This window comes from Syngnathus typhle, linkage group LG3 (assembly GCF_033458585.1).
Source record: "Syngnathus typhle isolate RoL2023-S1 ecotype Sweden linkage group LG3, RoL_Styp_1.0, whole genome shotgun sequence".
In the NCBI taxonomy this organism is placed as follows: domain Eukaryota; kingdom Metazoa; phylum Chordata; class Actinopteri; order Syngnathiformes; family Syngnathidae; genus Syngnathus; species Syngnathus typhle.
The window spans coordinates 7,746,084-7,769,393 of NC_083740.1; the positions used below are offsets into that span (position 1 = coordinate 7,746,084).

Here is a 23,310-nt window from a genome sequence, read left to right on the forward strand (position 1 = left end):
ATGGCATTACTCCCAATATCTGACGACGCTTGCGCTCTATAACATGATCTCATTTTCATAATTTATGAAGTACGTCAGAGGAATTGTCCATTCATGTGTGTTTTTTTAAAAGATGACACGAGACATTATAATTTAAATTTATTGACTGAGTTAAAAGTGAACAGTGTCAAGGAGAGCCCACAGTAATACATAATCATATGAATTAGCATTGCACCATGTCCCAGTATTCCACAGTAGTAATATTATCAGGTAGATACTTCCTTTGTAACATTCTTCTACTTAAATCATAATAACATCTGCCCGCATCTGACATGTTTGGTAAACAAAGACAATTTGGCAGCATTTTTGGGGGTTTGACAGAAAGCATGCCTGATTCAAAAAGGCACATTGTATGCACCGTTTATGTTCATACAATATGATCCCAAATATATTGGCAGATTTTTTTCTTCTCATCTATTACCTTACAGAGCAGACATCGCTAAGGTGTAAACACATTTAGAATCTTGCATATCTGTTGTACGTTGGAGTGTAGCCCGACTCTTTGGAGGAGGCCGGCAACATTAGAAGGCCAGAGTTGGGGTCTCTTTTACAGCGATCCAGGGCTTGTTTGTAGTTGATCTTCTGCTTGGTGAGGGGATCTGTGATATCCTTCTTGTAATTGATTTCAGACTGAATATCTCTCATCATGTTGCTGTTGATCATTTTGGATCCAATGGCATCCAAGATGCTTATTCTTCTGTTGCTATTGGGATCCACCAGACCTCCGGTCAGGTGCTGCGCTTCCATGTACCATGTTGCACTTTCCTTTGGCATCCAACCTTTCTGGATGGCTTCTCCCACAGACAAACGCTGTTTGGTCACTGGGTCTTCCACCCCGGTGTAGGCCTTTTGAGCGTTGAGGAGCCTCTGGAGCTGACTCTCATCAATGAGGCCTCTGGAAGCTGCCTTCTGAACCGAGTGTCTGTCTCTGGCGGTGATATCAATGATGCCGCCGGTTGCCGCCTGAGCCTCAAGCAGCTTTTGGGCAGTGGTGGCGTCGATAAGTTTACGCATGGCGGCGCTGCGTACTGTGAAGCAGGTGTTAGTGTGTGTATCCATGATTCCAGCAATTGGATACGTTTGTGTAGCCGCATAGTCAATTGAGGCCGAATTCAATGGTGTGTTGGCATTTGGGACAAATGAGTTGAACTGGGCCTTGGACTTGCCTTCGCTGGCAACCAGCAAGGCAAGTTCTGAGATGTGGAGTTGGCCTTGTTTGTACCTCTCCAAATCCATCTGTGTTAGTCGGCCATCCCTCAGGGCATCTTTAATTGGGTACTGATTGCCACTCTTTCGATCCAGCAGTACGGATGTCTCGCCATCAGGTCCCACGGAAGTAATCTCCTCCCAGTCGCACTCAAGCTCCTGCAAATGAATGTACTGTTGGCGATCGATTAGTCGCCGCTGGTAAGCATCGTAAGGAGACATATCTTTGCCGGTGTCTGGATCCAGAATGGTGATTTTGGTGGACACGTTGGTCTCCTTGGTCCTGGTTTCAGCATGTTCCTCTTTCTGCAGGCTCAGCATGAGCTCGCGAATGGTGCTGTCACGCATATGGATCTTATCTTTCTCGCTCATGATTTCCCTCTCCATTTGCTGTACGTCAGAACCCATCTTCATGCTTCTGTTCCTGCTCATCTGTGATCTCTCACTCATGAGTCTGCTCTGCTGCTCGAAAGACAAGTTGATGTCGTTTTTCTTTGTCTCCAGTGTCCTGAGTTCACGAGTCAGGTTGTCCTTCTCCCTCAGTAAGTTGTCTCTGTTCATTGTTAGGGTCGTTTCTTCTCTTGAGCTGCTAGACCTGGTAGACATCATATGGCTTGTTCTAGTACTGAGGCGTTTGATTTGACTCTCAATGTCCTGCCTTCCAAATTTCATCTTCGAGACCTGTTCCCTCAGGCGATCCCTCTCCGCTTCCACAGCTTGGTCTTTTTCAACACGGACAACTTCTTTGTACACTTTCTTTTCAACCGACTTTTCTTTCTGGAGGACCTCAAGCCTAAGAGTGATGTTACGGATGTCCCTCTGGAGACGCAGGATATCACTGGTTTCCTTATCCATATCTGAGCGCAGGCCACTTGTCAACCTCTCAAGTTTTGGGTCCCTCTCCACTTTCAGTACCTCCTCAACAACAATATTTTCTGAAACCGCAGGCGGCGCGTGTTCCAGCTGGTGGATCCGCATTCTGAGTTCCTTGAGTTCGGACTCTGCTATGATCCTCTTTTGATGCTCATCACTTGCTCTGAGGAGCCTCTCGTACTCTTCCACCTTTGTTCTTAGTTGCTGAAACTCTAAATCGATCTGACGTCGAGTCATCACTTCTTCATCCAGGGTCCTTCTCAGCCTCTCGTGCTCATGCACTTGGCGCGGGTCCTTCTGTAAACGTACAACCTCCTGCACAACCACTTTCTCCTCCGGTTTTTGTCTTTCCAACAAGATGTATTTGTTCTTCAGGTCAAACACCAACTCCTCAGTTGAACGTCGCCTTTGCGCTTCATCCCTCAATTCTCTTCTCAGACGGTCAGCTTCTTTCTCTAACAGAGGATCCGGTTCATACTTAATGACATCTCTGGTGAGGATTTTGGTCTCGATCTTGGACTTTTCAACCTTCCATTCATCTCTCTCTCTCCTGAGTTTCCTCAGCTGGTCTTGGAAGAAGTTGTAATTGTTGTGGATGATGTTAATCTGCTCATTTAACCTTTGAATCTCTCTCACGTTCTCAGGGCTTCTTTCTTCCTTCACCACCTCTTGAAGAACTTCTTTCGTTTCTACCCTGGGCTTCTGCGATCGAAGGAAATTCACCTCTGATCCGATCTTTGCGATATCCCTATCGATGACAGAGCGCTGCGCATTGGCATCTTGTATGTCTTTCCTCAGACGTAAAATTTCGACCTCTGTGTTTGGATCAATGCGGAATATCTCATTAACGATTTCCTTCATCTCAACTTTTGGTTTCAGAGCTTGAACTTCCCTGTAGCGACTGTGGAGGCTAAACAGCTCTTTGGACAAGGAGTTGTTTTCCATGATCTCATTCTCCACCGATACCCGAGTCCTCTTTGATTCTGCGATGAGTTCGGGGTCTTGCTCGACCTTTTTAACTTCCTTTGTAATGATCTTAGGCTGAATGTTTGGAATCATTCTTTCAAGGGCATTAATCTGGCTTCTCATTTGGAATACCTCATCATTAATCATTTTAACCCTGCTCGTCTCTTCCGAAATTTCGGTCTCAAATTTCCGCACGGATCTCATCATCTCTGGGTCTTTTTCGACTTTCAGTACCTCCTTCTTAACCACCCTCTCTTTAATAAGTGGTTTCTTCTGTTGGAGGAACTCAAACTCGGACTTTATCTGCATGTACTCCGAGCTTCTCAGTCGGATGTCTTCTCTCAATCTTGATATTTCATCTCTCAGCATGGCAGCATCGATATCCAGCTGAGGGTCTTTCTCAAACTCTGTCACTTCTCTCGTCAAGAGTTTTGGTGCAGAATTTTTCAGGTTGTCCTCAAAGAGGACAAATTTCTTGTTATAGATGTCAATCTCACTCTGGATCATGGTCCGTCTCCGATACTCTTCGTTAAGTACCTTCTGAAGTTCTAGTAAGTCTGTCTCCAGTTTGGGGTCACGGTAGTATTGAAGCACTTCTTTTTCCTCAACACGCTCGACTCCTCTGCGATTCCTCAGTGACATCAGCCTATCTCTGAAGGATTTTAGATTAGCCTCAACGTGAAGGCTCCTCTCCCTTTCTTCCTCCAGCTCTCTGGAAAGATTGTTTAGATCCATAGTATTCCTTTGCTGGCTTTCCAGTTGCACCTGATGTTGTGCCAACAATTGAACTTTCTCATCATTCTACAGCAAAGGAAATGACAATGAGTTCATAAATCATACAGTGATTTGTTTTGCGTACTGGGTCGCTTCTGGCCTGCCCTCTTACTTTCATCATGAGATTCTGGGCCAAGCCCATCTGTATTTGCCGTTGACCATTTTCAGCTGACGCCTCAGCATAGCGATTGACCAGATCCCTTTCCTGTCACAGAAAGAGAAAGGGTAACCTCTGCAAATTTCAAGAAAATGGTCAATATTAGCTACAGGTTGTAGATGATACCTCTTTCTGGACAGATTCAGCAAGTGTGAGCGTATACGGTCTCTTTACAATCGTGGCGCCGGCATCTTCTAGCGTACCGTTGAATTTGCCAATGTTGGCATCATACTCCTGCATGTCGAAAAGGTAGTCCAATAATATTAGTGTGCATTTATGTATGCTTCGACTCAGTGTTATGAATGCTGGATGTTATGTCTTACACCAAGCAGAAGCTGAAGGTCTTGAGACAGGTCGGACAGTCTGTCTACGTCATTGCCTTTCCGTTTCAGGTCGTCCATCACCCTCTGCAGTGAAGTGTCAGCGAGTGAGTGATAACATTCGATCATAGTGGTATAATCGCTGATACATAATTAGGGAAGGTACAATGATAGGACATAAAAACACAGACATAAAAAAGAATCTAAATAGGAAGGCCAGAATCAAGATTTGAACCCCACACTCCAGAACTGTGAGGCAGATGTGTTGTTGTTGTAGTTGTTATTCTCATGAAATCAAGGACTAAAAAGCAAAACCATCCAAATGATTCTCACCTCCTGCGAGTTGTAAAGAGCAGACACTGAAGACACATCATCCTTGTAGCTGATATTGTTTTTTGGCAGGTTGTTCAGGAAGAAATTGAGGGATTTGGCTGAACTTTGGAACTCCTGGTTTTTGGCGGCAGCTTCTTGTAAGATGTTCTCTCTGGGGGGGAAAATGGTCTATTGTTTAAAGCGCTGCATTGTTTGTATTGATACATATGCAATTGAGCTGCGTGTGTCTGAACGGAGCCTTACCTCTCCTTTAGCTGGTTGTCCAGGTTTGCATAGCGGTTGTGCAGGTGTTTGACCTCTGTTCTCTGACGTAGGATGTCGGGACAGAACTCCTGGTAGCCCTGCTGTAGTGAACTGCATAGCTGCTCAGTGGTCTCTAGGTCCTGACTTAGCTTCCTCATCTCGGGCTGAGCCGATGCCACAGCTTTCCGTTGTTGCTAAAAACGGCAAAAGGGAAATTGAGTTTTACGCGGGTGTTGTGGAATGTTTGAAAGGAAATAGTTATTTCCTTACATGAAGGCTGTCACTGGCAGTTTGAATGGAGTTTGTCACATCAAGTATTGGTCCATCTTCACTGAGCCTATTCTCAAACCCTGAGATGAGGCCATCCACCTTCTTTATCTGATTCTCGAGGTTGAGGGAAGCATTTGCTCTGAAAACAAGCGCACAAAGTTAGAAAGAAGCACGACAGAAAGTTATTTCCTCTATTTTGCACACATAAGAAAAGAAGGATGAATAACAGAGATTTTCCTTCTAGGTCATTTTCCAAAGAAAACACTACTTACTTCTTGTTATAGAGGTCAGCAAGTCCAGAGAGGCCATCATACTTGTTTTCGGCATTGTTGAGTTTGATTGGCAGCCCGAAGGCGGCATTAGGATCTTTGGACAGAAGAGGCTGCAAATCATCCCGAGCTGCAAGCTTCTCCTGCTCCAGACCTTTCAGTGTCCTGGCAGCATGCTAAAAAAATTAAGAAAATCATTTTCATTTGAACGAATACGTCACTTTGTGTCACTTCCGTAAGACACACCCACCAAATAAAAAAGCCACCTGAAATCATTTTCAGAATTCTGTGCTCGTCCTTGTGTGTATATGCTGTATTGTTTGATTTTACTATTGATTAATCAATCACAAATGTGCTGGGTAAATGTTAGCCCTCGGTTTATTTTTCTTACTTCCTGTTCTTTCAGCCTGTTGAGCAGATCTCCACTGGGGTTGGAGCGGCTCAGTGGGGATCGTATGCGGTTCAGCACGTCTTTATCAGAATCGTCCAGGTCGGCGTTCAGTTTGTCCAACCGGAGACCCAGCGCTGACAGGCTGGGGTCCAATGTGGGCGTCGACACTGGGGCTGAACCGGTAAATGGGAAGTGCATTTATTAGAAACGTGAGCAACATGTGAGGGGGTCTGGAGACAATATATGGTTTAACAATGACCTGATTGCAAGGACCTGGCCATCTCTGACTTGTGGTTCTTGAGGCTTTCTGCCAGCGAGGCTCTCCTCTTCTTAATGTCTCCCAGTTCACCACCCAAACTAGTCAACAAGTGTATGGTTACATTGTTGATTGACTACATCACTGACTGACATATTTGTTGTTACTTACATGTCCACTTTGTTGATGGCCTCTGGATCAGGCGGTGGGATCACAAAGCAAACCCCTGGGAAGGTGTTATTGACCCCTTTGTTGGTTATAACGTCCCAGTTCTCATTCTCGGGGTTCGACTTTAAGGTGCACTTCTCGCCTCTTGAAAGAGGTCCCTAGACGAGGACACAGAAATACAGTCATTTCAATATAAGGGGTACATTCAAGACTCATCCATCATGTAAAAATCCACACTGTAGAGAGAACATGTAGGTGGAATTCACACAAATAAAAAACTTCCCGCCCGCTAATATTTAAGAGTAAATGCTCTACCTTGCTAGACTCCCAGTCGCAGAGGGACTCCAATGTGACTGATCTGTTTGGGATGGTACGACGTTGCTTCAGCGGAGCAATGGTGGTGCTGCGCCTTCTCAGGTCCGCCAGCAGCTGCTCACTGTCCTGCACAGCTTTCTCTTCCGCCTGGTGGGAAACACACACATTTTACAAGTCATCTTGGAGTTACTGCAAGGTAGGTCTGTTCCAATATCCCTAAAAGAAGATTGACTGGTATCACACACTCAAAAGCACCATTTACAACTTCCATGAAATTGCATTTATCGGGATGTTTTCAACAGTTTTCATTTCATAGCACGTAGCTTGGCTGTGCAGCACCAAGGCGTTTGTGGGGTTTTTTTTGTTTTTTTTAAGTGTCCAGTCAGATCTCAGTGTCTGTGTTGCAACGTGTTGTGTTGTTACGTATATAGCCGTACATACAACCTTTCACATTCCCACTTATGGACAACTTTTCGAATGCAAAACGTGTGTGCCTTGGCTTATAATCAAGGTTGGGAAAAAAATACACTTGTCTACTGGGCTGTCGGCTTCCATATCGACATGGGGCTGTGACAAAACACCAAGAAAGCATTCTTTACATACCTCAAGCTGCAGCAGCATCTCTGAGTTGCTCATTCTGTTCATAAGTTTTGGGTCCAAGCTACTGTTGAGTTTGCCCAGATTCTCTGACAGTTGCTCTGTGTCCAGTTGGTACTGCAAGGTAACGCGTTAGACAGTAAATTTGTGTCAAACACACAGGAAGGCATGTTCAGGTACACAAGAAGTCTTCCGAGTCATTCCCCATCATTACCTTTTTATACTGCTCCAAATTGTCCAGGTGTGTCTCCTGACAAATGCACAAGTGAAGGAACTTCTGCCACTCGTTGCGTACGGCGTCTCTTTGAGTCTGGAAGTGGAAGGTTGTATAAAATGAAGTGGTGAGCCAAGTGGCCATGACTGACTGGAGTATCATCACATTTGACATTGGGCGATGAGGCCCATGCACTGGCGGGATAAAAGAATCGCTTGACATTGTAGCTCCTTGAAATCATTGCTAATTATGTACTTACGTATTCGCTTGTGTGGGCAAGTTAGAAAGACTCACTCTTTTTTTTTGCCTAGACTCTATAAGTGAACCATGCCCCACTATTTTTGAATCAGACATAGCCATGTGGAGAATGTCAATAGCAAAAAAAAAAAAGAAGTTCACTATGAATGCAACTGTGTATGTAAAATAAAAGTGTTTGGTAATATACCTGTACGGTAGCGCTGGCAGGGTGCTTGCTCTCGATAAGTCTGTCTCCTTCATCCTGGAGTTTGTTCACCTCGCTCTCGTGTAACAACAGACTGTTGTTCTTGAAGTTCTTGAAGACAAAACCACATTTACCCCAGGTTAGCGCACATAATCCCCATTAAGTCTCATCATTACGACTAGTAACTGGTCAATTCTGACCTCATACTGCCTGCGGACATCTGGCGGATCCACCATCCTGTCACTCCAGTCCTGCTTCTTGATCTTATCCTGCTCCTCTCCCAGGAAAGTCAGCTCCTTGTTGCAGCCCTGCATGTACTCATAAAGGCTGCCCAAGTAGTGGCCGCGCCACTTAGAGGTTTCCTTTAAGAGAGGGAAAAATATGTGAACAGCAGCGGAGGGACCATCGAAAGCACTGGCCTTCAGTTGTAGCATCAATTCTAAGACATCAGATTTCATCCAAGTCAATCTAACCAGCCAAATACTCGGACTATTCTCCTATGGGATTTGTCAAATCCTAACAAGACACTCACAAGAAGGTTGCCGTACTGTTTCTTGAGGACCACGTAGTTCTCCTGGAAGACAAGACGATCGACGTCATTTACTACAGTAAAATGTGTTACTACATCAATTCAAATAAAAAAACGGCACACAAGGTGTGAAGGTGGTGGTAGTGTTAGTTCACCTTGGTACCGGCAGAGCTGACGCCCAGTTGCGGATTGTAGGCCTCGATCTCCTGGTGCAGGAGTTTGTGAGAAGCAATTTGTTTCTCCAATTCTGCGATGGTAGGCCCATACTGGTTACTGCTCACTTGTGCCTGGAAACGCACACACAGGAGGAAGTGATTGAATGCTACTGTCATTGTAGTTTGGTGAAAGGCAGTCAAAGCCAATTGTGACACCAACCTGCTTTGTATTAAAAATAGGCGCCCAGTCAATCCTGGGCATGCGTGACACGTCATCAATCTGCTCATAGATGTCTCGATAGAAAGTGCAGTCCTTCAGCCAGCGTTCGTGAAGGTGGAGGACACTGGAAAGAAAAGGCAGACTTGATGATATTTCAAAGCAACAATATGTAGAAATGGTCTCTTAAAATAAGACCACAAAAATCATGGCATCCTAAAGCAAATAATACACCCCATCTGTAGGGGGAGCCGTAATATCATCTGACAATGGCAAATCTTCGGACGTGGATTTTCAGAGACATTGTATACTCACTCGCTCTCGATCTCTTTGGCCTGCGGATGTTTGAGCTTCTTGGCCTTGTCCACGTCCAAAAAGAGGTCTTTCAGAAGGCTCTCAGCTTCGCCCAGCGTGTCACAGAGCTGATTCTGATGCTTCAAAGGGAGCTCTTTCCGTTCATTTTCTGCATCCTGGTGAAAGAAGACGTTTTTTTTTAAAAAACCTATTGAGATAGGACTTTATGTAGCTTTATACCTCAGCCAAGAGTCCCTCAGACCGGAGGATGTCTTTCTCCACTATGTCTGCATTCTTTTGCATCTGGGTGACCAACGTGGCCAGATTAGTGGGCTGGGTCCTGCAAGATTGGGACAAAATGTCAAAGACCTGAGAACAAGCCATGTTAGTGGCTGCAATTCCCCCACACAGTTTATCCATCTCAGAATAACACTCATGGAAAGCACGCCTGTTTGTGAGTTGGCCTTTTGCCTTGCATATTTGCTGCAGCATGTCCAGATAATCACTGTGTTGTATCATCTCTTTAATTTAGATAGAAAACAGTGAGTATCAGTAGTAAAACATCCCATAATATTGCAAGACGAGAACAAACATCTAGTTTGTTTGCTCAGTCAAGCTTCAGTACCAGAAGACAGTGGGGTGCGTCGGCACAAGTTCAGATGCTTCCTCGGGCATGCAAGATTTTTGTCTGTGTGCTGAGCTTTACATTGTTTACTGTACTATACTTTTGAGGGTACAGCAATATTTAAAGATGTTTGTAAGCATTTAAAATGCTTTTGGAATTATAGTTAGTGGCATATCAATAGTCTGAACTATTTACTGTCACTTTTAAGGGAGCCTCAATTATTCACAGATCTGCAATTCATGCTGTATTCTCTTTTTGCCTTAGATAGCAGTGGTCAATTGTAATTAGATTTTTTTTTTTTTGCCATTGCAACATTTTTTTATTTAAAACAAACTTATCAGGGCCTCTGGAGGAATTTATGAAAACCAAAGTGGCGCCAGATGGAGAAAGCTTCCCTACGAGCCTACAAAAAACACCTCTATAAGTGACACGTGTCATTGAAACACCTCAAACTATTTCAAGAGGGTGGCGGCGTTTAGCATAAATCTTTTCAGCCACTCCCAAAGCGTTCTTCAAATTCACGCCATTCCACTGAGAGCCAGTGTCACTCATGTCTGCGTTGATGCTGCTTGTCATCCTTTCAGACAAATGTTGAAATCAAAAGTTTTTATTAGCTTAGTAGGGTTGTGCAAACATGTCATAATCTTTTCAGGTGGGCAGGAAATCTACAATTTCCTAATTGTCAGCACATTGCAGTGACAATAACCTCTTTTCCTCTTTATATCCCCCTGCACGCACATCAAAGTGACACATTGCATGTCTATTTGCTTCATCAATGTCATTTTAAGTCAAATGTGTTATGCTTTTATGAAACGTTGACTTGTTCACTTGTTGATTCCTTTGCGGTAGAGATGATTAAACAGCTCCTGGCACATAGCCACCATATATAACCAAGTCAGTAATTACTACGGCAGACAGGGAGCGATGATCGGATTAGCTGCCTTGACAAACTGGACTGGCTGCATAATTGAGCAGGGTTTGTCTACATTCTTTACCAAGATCACAGCACTGCAAACACTCCCACATTCAAATGTGAAAACGCCCGAAAGTAAGAATTTTGCTGCAATGTCGACATTGTAGCAAAGGAAGCGTAAGGGTGAAAGAATTGAGTGAACAAAAGGAATGAATATGTTGGTAAGTCATATTTCCCTCTTAAGATTCACAGAATGTGCCCAACAGCTGATAAACTCCTTGGTACCTTTTGCAGTTCGTGAATGTACTTTTGTAAGTCCATTTTAGGAAAAGGGTGTGGGAGACTAAGAAGAGTGGTTGGGTATGATTATAAAATCCAAATACTAATACAGAATATACCAAATTTTGAGAAACCCCAAATATAGTGATACTGTAGCTGATTCTGTTATAAATCACTGCAGCTTAAAAAATAAAATCATTACTTGACGATTCCAAAGTACTTTTGTGTGGAGCATAAGAAATGTTGGTCAGGAATGATGATAGTAAATACCTTACTAGGTCATGAATTTAATCATCTAAAAATCATCTCCAACTGTGGTTATCTGAAAAGATGATTTTGCCACTGGAACGTGTAACTGCCCGCAACACTTTACGTTGATGCGGGTTGTCAAGCGTCAAATATTTGTAAAAAGATGGATACGCTGCACAGTACAGAGGTGTTGGGTATGGCCTCCCTGTGTGGACTTGGCATGTTCTCCCCGTGCTCAATGGATGGATGGATACATTGCAAAAACATGAATTACCATTTAATTCTAAGCCTATTTCTGAAGGACAGAATTAAATACCGCCCTACCATTTCAACGCCCCAATTTGAAAATACGATACTGTTTCTTCTATTCGCTTCATGGGTCGCTAGAATCATTGCCAACTGACTTTTTAGCATCGCTGACGGTGTACGTGTGCAAGCACCAAGCATCTCGAAGTATTCATTGAAAAGACCTGTTAATCAGATACTTTCTATTAAAATGTACCACTGACTCGTACATGCTCATGAGTGGACTGTTGGGTATCGTTGCAGGCCAACGCCCGTACAGTGCAACAAAAGGACAGGAACCAGTTAAAGGGCCCAGCCCTCATTGTGCCACAGCTATTCTGACACACACAGTTGAGTGTAAGTCAATAGATTCTAATTTTCTCACGACTTCTCATTTTCTAACCTGAGAGCTAACATACAAGTTGGGAAAAGGAACCATCATTGTTGATGCGGGCTCGCATCAAAATTTAAACGGCAAGGAGGCACACACACGCAGACTATGCATACTGAGTCACATGACATACATATCAAAAAATGTATTTGTCAAAAAGCATACCTGGTGATGACCTTGACCGAAGCGTCTTTTTTCTTCGACATCCTGGCAGTGTATGGGGTCAACCGAGACTGACTGTAATTCTGTCCCTCTCTTACTCCTCCTTTGTGTCCGTCTCACTCGCCCCCGTGTCTCTCCACTTCCTCGGGGTCCCGCTGTCAAAGTCTAAACACAGCAAAAGACTCACTTACACGCGTTCATATCGGCACAGACGCACCTCCTCCCAGGTGTCGCCACCCAGACCTCCACCTTGCACACGGAGGACCGGACTGACCAGTTTTGCCTTCCTCCCATTTCGGGGCCCTGCCCATCTTTTTCATCAGGGGCCCATTCACCATTTCCGTCCTTGCATGCCATGTTTATTGCTTCTGTTCTAGTGAAAGCTACTTTACATTACTACATCAAGCATGGACCTTTATGGTACATTTCATGCTAATTGTCACCTTAAAGAAAACTACGTTACACACATACGAAAGTCATTTAAGAGCTGGACACACCTTTGAGTTTGTTCACTTTTGTCAGTTGAGCTGCACCCGTTTGGGCTCATTTCAAATGGAATTCAGCATAGACGACATGTCACTGATTGGAACAGCAACTTTGGGATAGTGTACTGCTTACATTAAATTATATTAAATCTGTAAGTTTTGAAGCTGAGATTTCAGTAGCTTACTCTTTGTCACATAAATCACCTGGAGCAAGTCACAATCAAGCCCAAGCAAGCTCTCTGAGGTCAATTTAATATCCTTTTGGTTAATTGCTGAATTTGGAATGGACCAACGCAATTTAACAGCCAAACATACTGGAAGAAGCGCAGCCACAAGAAACTCACAAAATACTTTTCTTTCACTTGGCCAACACTTGTGCCTTTCTCTTTTGGCAATGCAAGAATTGAAAGAAAAAGCAAAACATGCGGAGTTCATGCTTTAGGCACTTGCACATTTGTTGTCGTTTGACTTTCAAGGCATGTCATCATAATTTATTTGTATCTAGCCATCTCAATTTGTGTAACATGTAATGCAAGTAATACTTCTTCCTATGACGCTTCAATCCCAAAGAATTGAAAGTGTATGTAATTTGGCATGGCAGACGGTGAGTGGATTACATAACGCCTTATATGCGGGACAGTAGATGTTTCCAAGTAATCATTAAGGACGACTAATAGTTTGTAAAGTCCCGTCATAAGGAAATGTGAGTCATTGGTCTTGGATGGTGTAGACAAAAAAAATTGTGAAACAAGGGTAAAAGGAATGCAGTAGAGCAACTTTTCTTGCAGCTGAGCAATGGAAGACTTACATTTCCTGGGGTGCGTCCTGACATTGGTACTACAGGGTTTTATTCCAATTTGAGCTTCAGCTGTACTGTAGAACAGGGCTATACTGTGTCATAGTGGTGGAATTATTGATTTGATCCTCTTCTGCACTTAAAGGTTTGCTAACCTAAAAAGTAAAAACGAGCATCCATATTATTATTGATTGTGGGAATAGACAAAAGAGGAGCATAGCTGAAAGACGAGTGGAATATTCACCTGTGAGGCAGCACTCATGGACCAATAAATGGACCGAGGTGTAAGCCTGTATGACAATCAGATGTACAATTGGTTTTACTGTAATTCTAAATTGAAACTTCATCATTCATTCAAATATATGAATATAAAAAATATAATATAAATATATTTTCTGAATTCAACATGAGTTTGAATATTTAATTCTTAGTTCAGGGACATTTCCAGTTATGAGGGTGTACAGAAGTGCATTTTCAGATTTTCTCGACTTTTTTCTTTTTAAATGAGTTCTAAAGGTTCAATTAATAGTTTAATACCACAAACACCTGGCATCTTAATAGGAGCTTGTGTTTTTTTTTTTTTTTAATATCCATTTAAGTGACTTGAGATTAAGGCCTTTTTTTATTTAAATATCTGAAACTGCTTATTACAGTATACTACATTGTCACGTTTCAGAAACACAACGTGAAGTGCCCCCTTCCATACACTTGTGTGTGGATATGTCATCGCTATAAATACTTTGAAAGGGTGGTAGCCTTCCAGACAATGTCAGCATCTCAACCATAAAAGGATGTGGTAGAGTTGTAGGATTTAAGGGCTTTGAAATAAATCAAATGTAGTGCCACAGCTAAATCGGCACAACATTCATGAATCCTTCTCTCCACCTCATACGGCACATCATTCATTGCTCCATCCAGGTAGGGCACATTCTATGTGACGCTGGAATGTGTGAAGCGGATGAGACAAAGACTTGACATGCTTCCAAAAGAGAGCTCTGGTTAGTCCACTATGATGTTAAAAATGCAACAAAGAGCGACAAACACGCCTTTGAGGTTAATGCGAGCTATGATGTACACAAACCTACACACATCCACGCCCAGCTGAGGCATTCCAAGCACTGCACAAAGCCACACCAACACACACCACAACAACGCTGTGTGTAGTTCAGAGATCATGATGCTATTGAATATATGTAAATGAACTAAAGCAAACACTTGGTGCAAATCGATTTCAATTATGTGTTCAAGTTACCCAGTTTATTTCTTCCGCTTCAAAATAAATCAATTGGACCAATTTTTTTACAATGACAAAGGGGAATAAAATTAACTCGCGGGGTTACAAAAAAAAAAAAAAGGGGGAGAAAAAATAATACAGCGAGTCTTCGGTTTGGACTAGTTGATGAATGGCCAAGAATGTCATTGCATAGCACAAGGCATCCTGTTACCTGCGTGCATACTATTTCTCATTTGCTTGTTTAAATATATTGCCTAGAAGTGTTTTTGTACAAATATGCTATTTACTGTTATCCATGATACAACTTGGAATTCTGGTTGTGTTGAATGAAACCTGATTATGAGGCTGGGAACCTCTCATGTAGAGTGATCAGCGGTTAATTGATAAAATATCAAACAGTATATTTCGAAGGCCTGCGCAAAAGTCTTAGGAGTCTTTAGCTTTGTTGTTTGTTACAATAATCATGTATGACTACGATTCATAGAGTTCACTTGGTAGAGTCGAGTTTGTTTGTCTGTTTGCAAAAGGGTCTATAAAACAACAAAGCTAGTGCCAGCCTAAGACCTTTGTATAGTACAATATTTCCATACAGGGATGATATTTATGATTAAAGAAAAAAACATTTAAAAGACTCCAACATGGTCATCAGGTATGCTTAAAAAAAAAATAAAAATGAGTACACCTGTCACATTTTAGTAAATGTTTTGACTTTTCACAGGACCACCCCTAAGTGAAAATGTCAAAATGGGTCCCAACTGAATTTGGGAGCGTCCCCGGTATCACTTGGCTAGTTGGTGTTAGTCTCCGGTGTGTTTATATGACGTAATCGCTCCCGTTCTGGTCACTGGCAGTTCAACATGGCATGGAATTGGAACTCTACATAAGGACGGCTGAAAGTATAGATGACCAAATCCTTCAAACTAAGCAGCTGTGTGGTGCCATTTTGCGGTCATCCCATGAAAACAAAATTAGCAAATTGTGTGGGGTGTGCTCACTTATGAGAGAAAAGTGAGCCATTTGAAACCAATGAATCAGTTCATGTCAGTGTCCCAAAGGAAGTCACCAGCAAGATAGCAGAAGGTTGACTCACTTACTCTACAGCCTAAAATATGTAGAGCATTTCAGAGGGGGCATTTTGAACGCACCATACGCTTCAGTTTTCTTCCCTATGAGCTTGCCTAAATTCTGAGCACCACTGCTAAGCAACCGGTTGTCTTGTACTTTTGTACCGGTTACACCCAATCACCTAAACCGTTTGAAAATGCTGGCTTTAAAACAACCAAATTTGGGTTAAAAATTGCACAAAACAACCCAATTTTGTACAAAACAACCCATTTTTTTTTTCTTTCTAAACAATGGATCAGTTTTAAGGTTGCATGTGAACTCTGACAAATGAGAAAAAAATCAGGGTGGCACTGCAGGAAAGACAAGGGACAAAGCAAACAGACGAGGTGTTTAAGGTCACACCATTACGGCTGTTTCATTAAGTGTACTACTGTGCCGAAGAAAAAATCTGCAAATGCTCTGGGAACAAAACAACTTGGCTGCAATTATTAAGACATGGTAACCGGTTTAACCATGACAAGTCATTAAAAAGATGGCAGGTAGATTTCATGACATTCCTTTCTCCAAAACTCATCCGCTTGCCTCACACGGAGGCACTGAAAAGTAACCATTCAAGAAAGATGATTCTAATGAGTGACACCAGGGAGGCTTCTCTTCACGTTTTAGCTGCCAAATCCAAAGATTCCCTTGATGTAGCCGGTTAGGCCGCCCTTGACCTTCTGCTCCACCTTGTCGTCCAGGGCCGGGAAGGCTACGTGGTTGAGAGCCAGGTCAAAGAACAGAGGTTTGCAAGGGATCGGCTGGAAGTCGGGCGGGAAGTGGACAAGGTTGGGGTGCTTCCCCACAAGGGACGAGTCCAGGCGGAACGTCTCCAAGCGGTCACACAGAGGCTGGAGAATGACGAGGGGTATCGTTACCGTGACAAATGACTCAAGGAGTGAAAGAGCATTGTAGCACATGTCCACACAAATGTGGGGATTGTTTAAAACCCATAATATTCTACATGAGTGTTTCATTAACACATACAAGTCTTAAGTCATTTGGAGGTATTTAAGAACAAAAAAAAGTCTTAAATTTGTTCATTATGCAACGTTAAATATTAGAATCCTCTTAAAATAATGTTTGTGTTTGCTGAAAATAATATATGTACTTTTTTCTCTTTTAACTTGTCGTTTGTCATCCCATGTTTCAGATATGAACCAGATAACTCTTTTTGGTCTTTGACCACAGCCTCCAATGTCTACAGTCTTTTTTGTGCTGTATTTTCTTTCAAACTACTAAAATGTGAAATTACATTAAAACGGGAATTACGTAAATATAAATATATTTTCACCGCCCATTAATTGGATAATAGGATAATAGCAGCAAAATGTGCAGTAACAAGAATGTTCATCAAAATCCAGTAATTGTGTACGTACTGTACATACAGTAGTTACAAAATCAGACAATCGGGAAGATTAGCGTCATAATGTACACTCGTGGTGGTTACCTTTTAATCCGAAATGTTTTAAAAAGTTTCCTCTTACCGTATTGTCTTTGATGGGCTGTGGAGTAGGAACGTCAACAGTCTCTCCGGTATCTGAGGGAAAAAAAAGCTTATTGTAATTTTTGCTCCCATGGGTAAAAAAAATGAACAAAAATAAAAAAGTACCACTTTAAATCCTTCACCTAATATGGCTGCCGCTTGAAGAGAGTATTTTTCTGCATTGACTTTAGCAATGAGCTCCTGCACATCAGGGAGGTCCTGTCAACATCACAGACTACGTCAGTGATACAGAGGCTCCACGCAAAGCGGTAGTGGATGTACATGCAGTACTGGAGCTATATTAGCATCTCAGTGTTGCTCCCAACCTTAAGGCTGTTGTTGTTCATGCCCTTGGTCTTTGACTGCACCTCCTTGGCATACTTGAGCACCCTCTCATAGAGCACCAGAGCCTCGCTCCACTTCTTTACCAGAACGTAAGACTGGGCGATGTAGAAACACCTACAAGTAAGACAAACATTGTAAATATCATAGGCATGCCATGTATTTATCACACATGTGGTTGACCTGTAGGCTTTGTAGGCCAGTGTCTTGAGGGACACCTCTTTCTGGAACCCATGGTCGTCCTCCAGGCCCTGCAGGGAGGAGAGCTCAGCCAGACTCTGTGGGGACACCAAAGAGCGCGGTTGTTACGGCTGCCGTGTTTGGGGTACAGGCGTCCACACACTTGCCTGTAGGATGATGTCATAGAGGCGGATGAGGTCCTGTGGACGGGGCCCCCTCTTATTCTCGTCCCCCTCGGGCTCCTTCAGCTTCGCCTCCAGCGTGTGTGCCATGCTCTCGTTCCTCTTCACCAGCGTGCACAGCTTGATGTAGCTCAAATAGCTGGCAGACGACACCAGTGGCTTAAGCAAACATTCCGTCTATGCTAACAATTCAAACGTGACTATCAATACATTTGATTTGTCACCACAAAGTCCTTAAATCATGATTCATGAATCCAGATCTGACTTGAAACGGCCCACTGATGCCTCAACACCAAGTTGCACTGAACGAGGATTGTGTTCATACAGAAAATGTCAGCACACTGTTCCATTTATCCTTCTTTAATTGGTTAACAACCCACATATTGCGTCACGCTTTTATGTAGCTCTCACTATTCCATGTTAGACACTGTGGAAAACCACAATCAAGAAACTCCCTTTGCCCGACAATATATATATATTTATTTATTTATTTATTTAAGGCTTAAATAAATATGTAAATCACATCACAAAGACAAAATTAAAAACTACCTGTGCAGGAACTGCATGTTGGACACTTTTCCGTTCTCAGCATCCGAGCTTCTCTCGCGTTGCTTCTATAAGCAGAAGCGTTAACCAAACATGTTAATTATTGACTTTTCAGGAACACCTCCCACTCAAGCTATTAAAAAATCAGCTATTTTTCTAAAGGTGATATTATCGTACCGCCTCAGTCTTGAGTTCCTCTCGCACCGCTTGGATGGTGTCGCGGCACTCGGCCAGCAGGGTCTCATACAGATGCTCTTTGGTCTCCTCGTTGGCTGCCTTCTCGAGGGGAAACAAGAAGATCAGATTCATCAAATCTAATCATGTGGATGTGCGTTAAGATCTGCATTTCTGGAATGCGCACCATGTTCATACCGAACATAGAATGTAATGATTACCACTTGCCACCTTGGCGTATTTGCTTTTCCCTCATATTTAAATGCGTCATATGTGGTCGAGCAGATGGAATGAGTACAAATATCTTCACAAATGTTGAGCTGGAGCGCTGGTGTGTTGCGCAACACCAGAATTTCACGTTTGCATTCACGTTCGGCATGATTAAAGTCACAATTTTAGTACTCAATCACACAACCGCATCAAGGCGTCTTAAACTTAAGTAGTTTAAGTGGGACACTCCAAGCAAGAATGTATGTTCAGTGATGAAGGTGAAGACGACAGAGGCGGAGGAGAAGATATGTGGCCCAGCGGGCTCCTGATGGATTCCACTATTATCAATGACACATTGTTCTTCACCTTACAACCACAAACACTCGCACGTACCCTTATATTACACATCTACACACATTGCACAACTATGAAACAAAAAAGCAACACGTGATGGTCAGCATGGTGTATGCTTCAGTTTGATGTGCTTTCTAAAAAAAACACATTTACTTCTGAAAGCAGTCAAATTAACATCAATCTTTGCAATTATCACCACGTCGAGGCAGGGGTGATGGTATTTAAAGTGCCGCACTTACGTACCAACACCTTGCTACGCCCAGCAAAACCGGCTTTACCTGTTCTACATTCCCTGCGGTTGAGAAGGTGCATGCGTGCTGCACTGCAGGCTGACATATATAATGTGGCTCTTCGCTACACAGAGCACGTACGGGCGGACGATGATTGTGTGTAAAAGACAAAACATGAATTGATTTGACTCTTGCATCGACACCTAGCGCACTATGTTGGGTGGGGTCTTAAGTATTTAAAGGAAGCAGCAATTCTATTAGGCACACGCAAACTGGGTGTTGTCCTGCATTTATGTGTGTGCCGATATGCTCAGAATGTAGTTGTACCAAGAGCAGGGCTGAATGCCAGAGGGCGTGATGGGAGCGCCAACAGGAAGTGCTTGTGACAAAACCCGCAGGAATGGATTGGAGGTGGCTGCGATCGACCAAGGGCGGACAATGACACCCTTTGAATGTTTGGTAAACTACACCGACACTTTCGCAAAGGTGAGACAAGAAAATGTTGCAGTGTTGGTTGAGTTGTTCTAATTCCAAATAGTTTCTTCATATAAACTAATCGACTGTAATTTATTAGGGGATCAAACTGGCCCTACATAGAAAAAAAAAAAAGAAGACAGCAGCTGCCCAAGCATACTTTTATGACTTATCAAGGAGTTAACTTTAGTATTAGAAAATAAAATAGCTAAGTTAAACTCCGATACTTTAAACAGACGTGTCATGAGACAAAAAAAAGAAGGTTTTTCCAAAGTCATAATGTCGCTGAAAATTGTTGCTGGAGATGCCATAGCAACTGCTTAGTAGTCATGTAGTCAATGGTGTCAATCATTTTAATTTATTCTATTTCTCATCTGGTCCTGAGCATCTAGACATGTTTCTACATTGCAGTAAGTTCCACTTCATGGTCGTGAGCCATGTTTTTCCTAGAAAACATTCAGAACTACAATGGCTCAGGGTAATCATACCACTTAGGGGGTGTATTAACTTTGTCGGTACCACTGAACCACATTTGACATTCTGGTGACATCTACGAGTTTCCACACAATCTCTTGTTAGGTATTACTTGCTGACAATGAAGTTCTCTTCGGAAGTGTATTGGTTGTTGTTCAACTGCCACTCAATGATGATGTCAATGTGAGAAGTTTTCTTCATGTTTGAAAATACATGTTTTTAATTATTCTCATTTTCAAGCCCTCTAAGGCAAGTTGCACAGTGAAAGGCGGTCTCCTCCATAAAATCATGTAGCGGTACTGACCTGAGCAATGGCAGCCTCGTTGTCTGCCAAACCCAACAGGAAGATGCGGACCTTGTCGATCTTGACGGGCACGCTCCTCCCGCGCCACTCCACCTCGCTCATGGTGGCCGCCTGCTTGGTTCTCGCCTGAGTGATCAGGGTCTGGAAGAATAAAGACCTTTGGTCAATTTGGAAGTGGTGATTCTTTTGTGAGTGAGTGACATCATTGTTCTCACCTCTAGTTTCTCAGCCATCATGCCTCCTCCTCCTCCAGTCAGTCTCATTTGCATCAAGTCATTGATAGCATTCTGGTCACCTGTCAGACAAAAATCAAGAATGAGGGGAATAGACAAGAGGTGTGATGATTAAAAATACAACTGTGAGTTATTTTCACAATATCTTACCTATATTGTAAGCACAGTATCGGATGTTTGGTGATATTTCGTCTACACGCTGACGATAAAGAGCTTCCAGCTCCTCAGTGAATGCACTTGCAAGCTTCTCATAGATGGTCCTTGAGTCAAAATTAATATTTTATTTTATCCCTTGACTCTAATAAAAATTAATATATAAAAGAACTGAATGTTATGAGGAAAATAAATGGGGGGGAAATTGCTCACTTGCACTTGTTGAAGGCCTCCATGGCACTCTTCCACTTCTGCAATTCAAACTCCACCATGCCAGTCAGGTAGGATGTGTAGGCCTGCAAATAAAAACAAAATGTCAGTTCAGTGACTTTGGACAAAAAGGACAAACAATAAGCAGAACCACAGAGCACAAATAATTAGCAATTAGCCTATGTCGCCTTGGGTGCTACATCACAAGCTAGGTGGAACAATGATGTGAGAGTGGGGCTCTGGGATTTGGCAAAACAAATGATACATATACATATGTATATAATTAGTATTATATATTATAAAAATATAAAAAAATGCTGCAGAACAATTGAAAATAACAGATGAGTTGGGAGTCTTGGCACATTTGCAGGGTGAGCCCTTAGGCACTGTGGGTCATTTCAGTAAGACACTAAATGTCAGTATAAGGCAAAAAGGTCATACCCTCAGATGGATACAAACGTGTAAGTTTTTCATCTTCATTCATATTCAACAAATGTAGTATTAATAAAAATACCGTGTTTAAACTAGTGTGAATGCATGTAATTTATTTTTGCTCTATCATCATCATCACAATAAATGGCATAAAAAAAAAAAGCATCCTCCAATTTATTTTGAGAGTTTAAAAATTAAAGTAAAATATGAAGAACTGTGCTACACAAGGCGGCACTATTAGACCCGAGAATACCTGCGCTTCCAGTTTAGTCTTGGCATCAACAGAGGGACTCTCGCACAGCTTCTCCAGCTTCTGACTGTGCTTGGCAGCTTTGCGGAGGCGTGACAGCAAGTGAAAACGCTTACGCGGCTCCGTGTTGGCCTCCTGCTTCAACTGCATGGCGTAGCTCCATGCACGCTCCGCTTCCATCAAAACCAGCAGCAAGTACCTTAAAACAAGAAAAAACAAAAGCTGCATAAGCCCCTGGGTATAAATAAGCAATTTATGTCAGGTATTCCTAACCCAGAGTGCCATTTCATTTTCAACAAAATTACAATTTGTTTACCACAAATGCATCTTTGGTCATCTAACTAAGCCAGCAAATTGCAGCAACAGAAAATTAGATGCTCATCCACTATATGGTTAATGTAACCTGTGTATAGACCTTTTACCATTCACACAACAGATACAGTAATGTAACATTAAATACCTGCTGTCCAAAAGCATTTCAACTGTTATTTTTTTCCCAACAAACTTGTGCCGGTTTCCCATCTTGAATCCAAGAGTCTTGCGTAGACGACGTAGTCTACGAGAGCAGTAGCCCCTGCAAAAGGGCGGATAGTATTATGGCACAGTCACAAGATCATACAAGTTTAATCTTCTTACAGGAATAATTCCACTACTCCAGAACCTGACAGGGGCTTACCTGTATCTTTGGTAGTCTCCATGTCTGAGACCGTGCAACTGCTGGGACTCCTTAATAATTTGCAAGACTGCAAATCACAGTTAAGGAACCTTACACACACTCATGGGAATATTTCCTTCATTTTAACATACCACGTACAATACGATGCGCGTGTACTACACATCACGATCATCCCACGAAAAACACATATGTTATTACGTTTACATGGACAAGACGACCAGAATAATTTCAGGGTGAGTTAGGAAAAGACGTTGAACTGTTTAGCAGTGACTGTTTCAGTGACACGTAGCCTAACATCGCTGGCCTCGGACACACCAAGCTAATATGCTAAGGTTAGCTTCGGAGCTTAGTAGTCTTAATAAAACACGCAATAAATATAGAACGCTGCAAAAAAAGATACTTTCAAGTCCAACTCCTCCACCCGGTGAATTTTCTTTATTTTCCTCCAAGGCAGAAGCTTTCGCTTCGTTTTGCTTGACTGTGGTCATTTCTAAAAGCTAGCGAAACTAAGCACAGCACAGAAGCCACAGGGAGTAGACACGCTGAATTCTTCATGAACGGACCAATGACGTTGCAGGAAGAGGAACAGACTGTCGGGGAAATCTCGCGAGTTTTCTCGGTCTTTGTTGTCAGTCGGAACTCACGAAACGAAAAAAAGTCAAAACAAAAACCTCAGAATCATTGATAAAAATTAGACATCATAGCTTATTTTTCTTATATATTTATTTTGAAATGTACCTGATTTTTTCTGTACTTTACTTTGACAAAACCGATAGTGATTGTAGGCATTTTTTTTTCAATTGTAGAAAAAAAAGAAAATTGTGTTTGTAGGCATTTTTTCTTGTGTCA

The 23,310-nt window shown here is 42.4% G+C and overlaps 2 protein-coding genes and 1 long non-coding RNA gene across 3 annotated transcripts; 1 reads left to right on the plus strand and 2 right to left on the minus strand.

Annotated features, from left to right (window-relative positions):
• Positions 1-125: 125 nt before the first annotated feature.
• evpla (envoplakin a) lies at positions 126-12,152 on the minus strand. The gene is made up of 22 exons (XM_061275266.1): positions 11,936-12,152; positions 9,269-9,368; positions 9,050-9,204; positions 8,738-8,861; positions 8,518-8,649; positions 8,366-8,407; positions 8,034-8,195; positions 7,837-7,944; positions 7,392-7,487; positions 7,184-7,294; positions 6,581-6,727; positions 6,269-6,423; positions 6,101-6,198; positions 5,842-6,014; positions 5,454-5,626; positions 5,182-5,320; positions 4,912-5,105; positions 4,669-4,819; positions 4,339-4,422; positions 4,142-4,249; positions 3,971-4,063; positions 126-3,885 (listed from the first exon to the last, which is right to left on the minus strand). The coding sequence occupies exons 1-22, from the start codon at positions 11,974-11,976 to the stop codon at positions 496-498; spliced, it is 5,976 nt and encodes a 1,991-aa protein (XP_061131250.1). The 5' UTR covers positions 11,977-12,152; the 3' UTR covers positions 126-495.
• Positions 12,153-14,442: 2,290 nt separating this feature from the next.
• On the minus strand, positions 14,443-23,030 carry srp68 (signal recognition particle 68). The gene is made up of 16 exons (XM_061275628.1): positions 22,862-23,030; positions 22,462-22,528; positions 22,246-22,359; positions 21,789-21,984; positions 21,107-21,189; positions 20,891-21,000; positions 20,723-20,802; positions 20,508-20,648; positions 18,465-18,563; positions 18,291-18,355; positions 17,727-17,880; positions 17,563-17,657; positions 17,364-17,496; positions 17,181-17,256; positions 17,039-17,091; positions 14,443-16,402 (listed from the first exon to the last, which is right to left on the minus strand). The coding sequence occupies exons 1-16, from the start codon at positions 22,947-22,949 to the stop codon at positions 16,175-16,177; spliced, it is 1,782 nt and encodes a 593-aa protein (XP_061131612.1). The 5' UTR covers positions 22,950-23,030; the 3' UTR covers positions 14,443-16,174.
• Positions 17,877-20,681, plus strand: LOC133152092 (uncharacterized). The gene is made up of 2 exons (XR_009714059.1): positions 17,877-19,741; positions 20,444-20,681. It is a non-coding gene; the product is annotated as an uncharacterized LOC133152092 (long non-coding RNA).
• Positions 23,031-23,310: the final 280 nt, after the last annotated feature.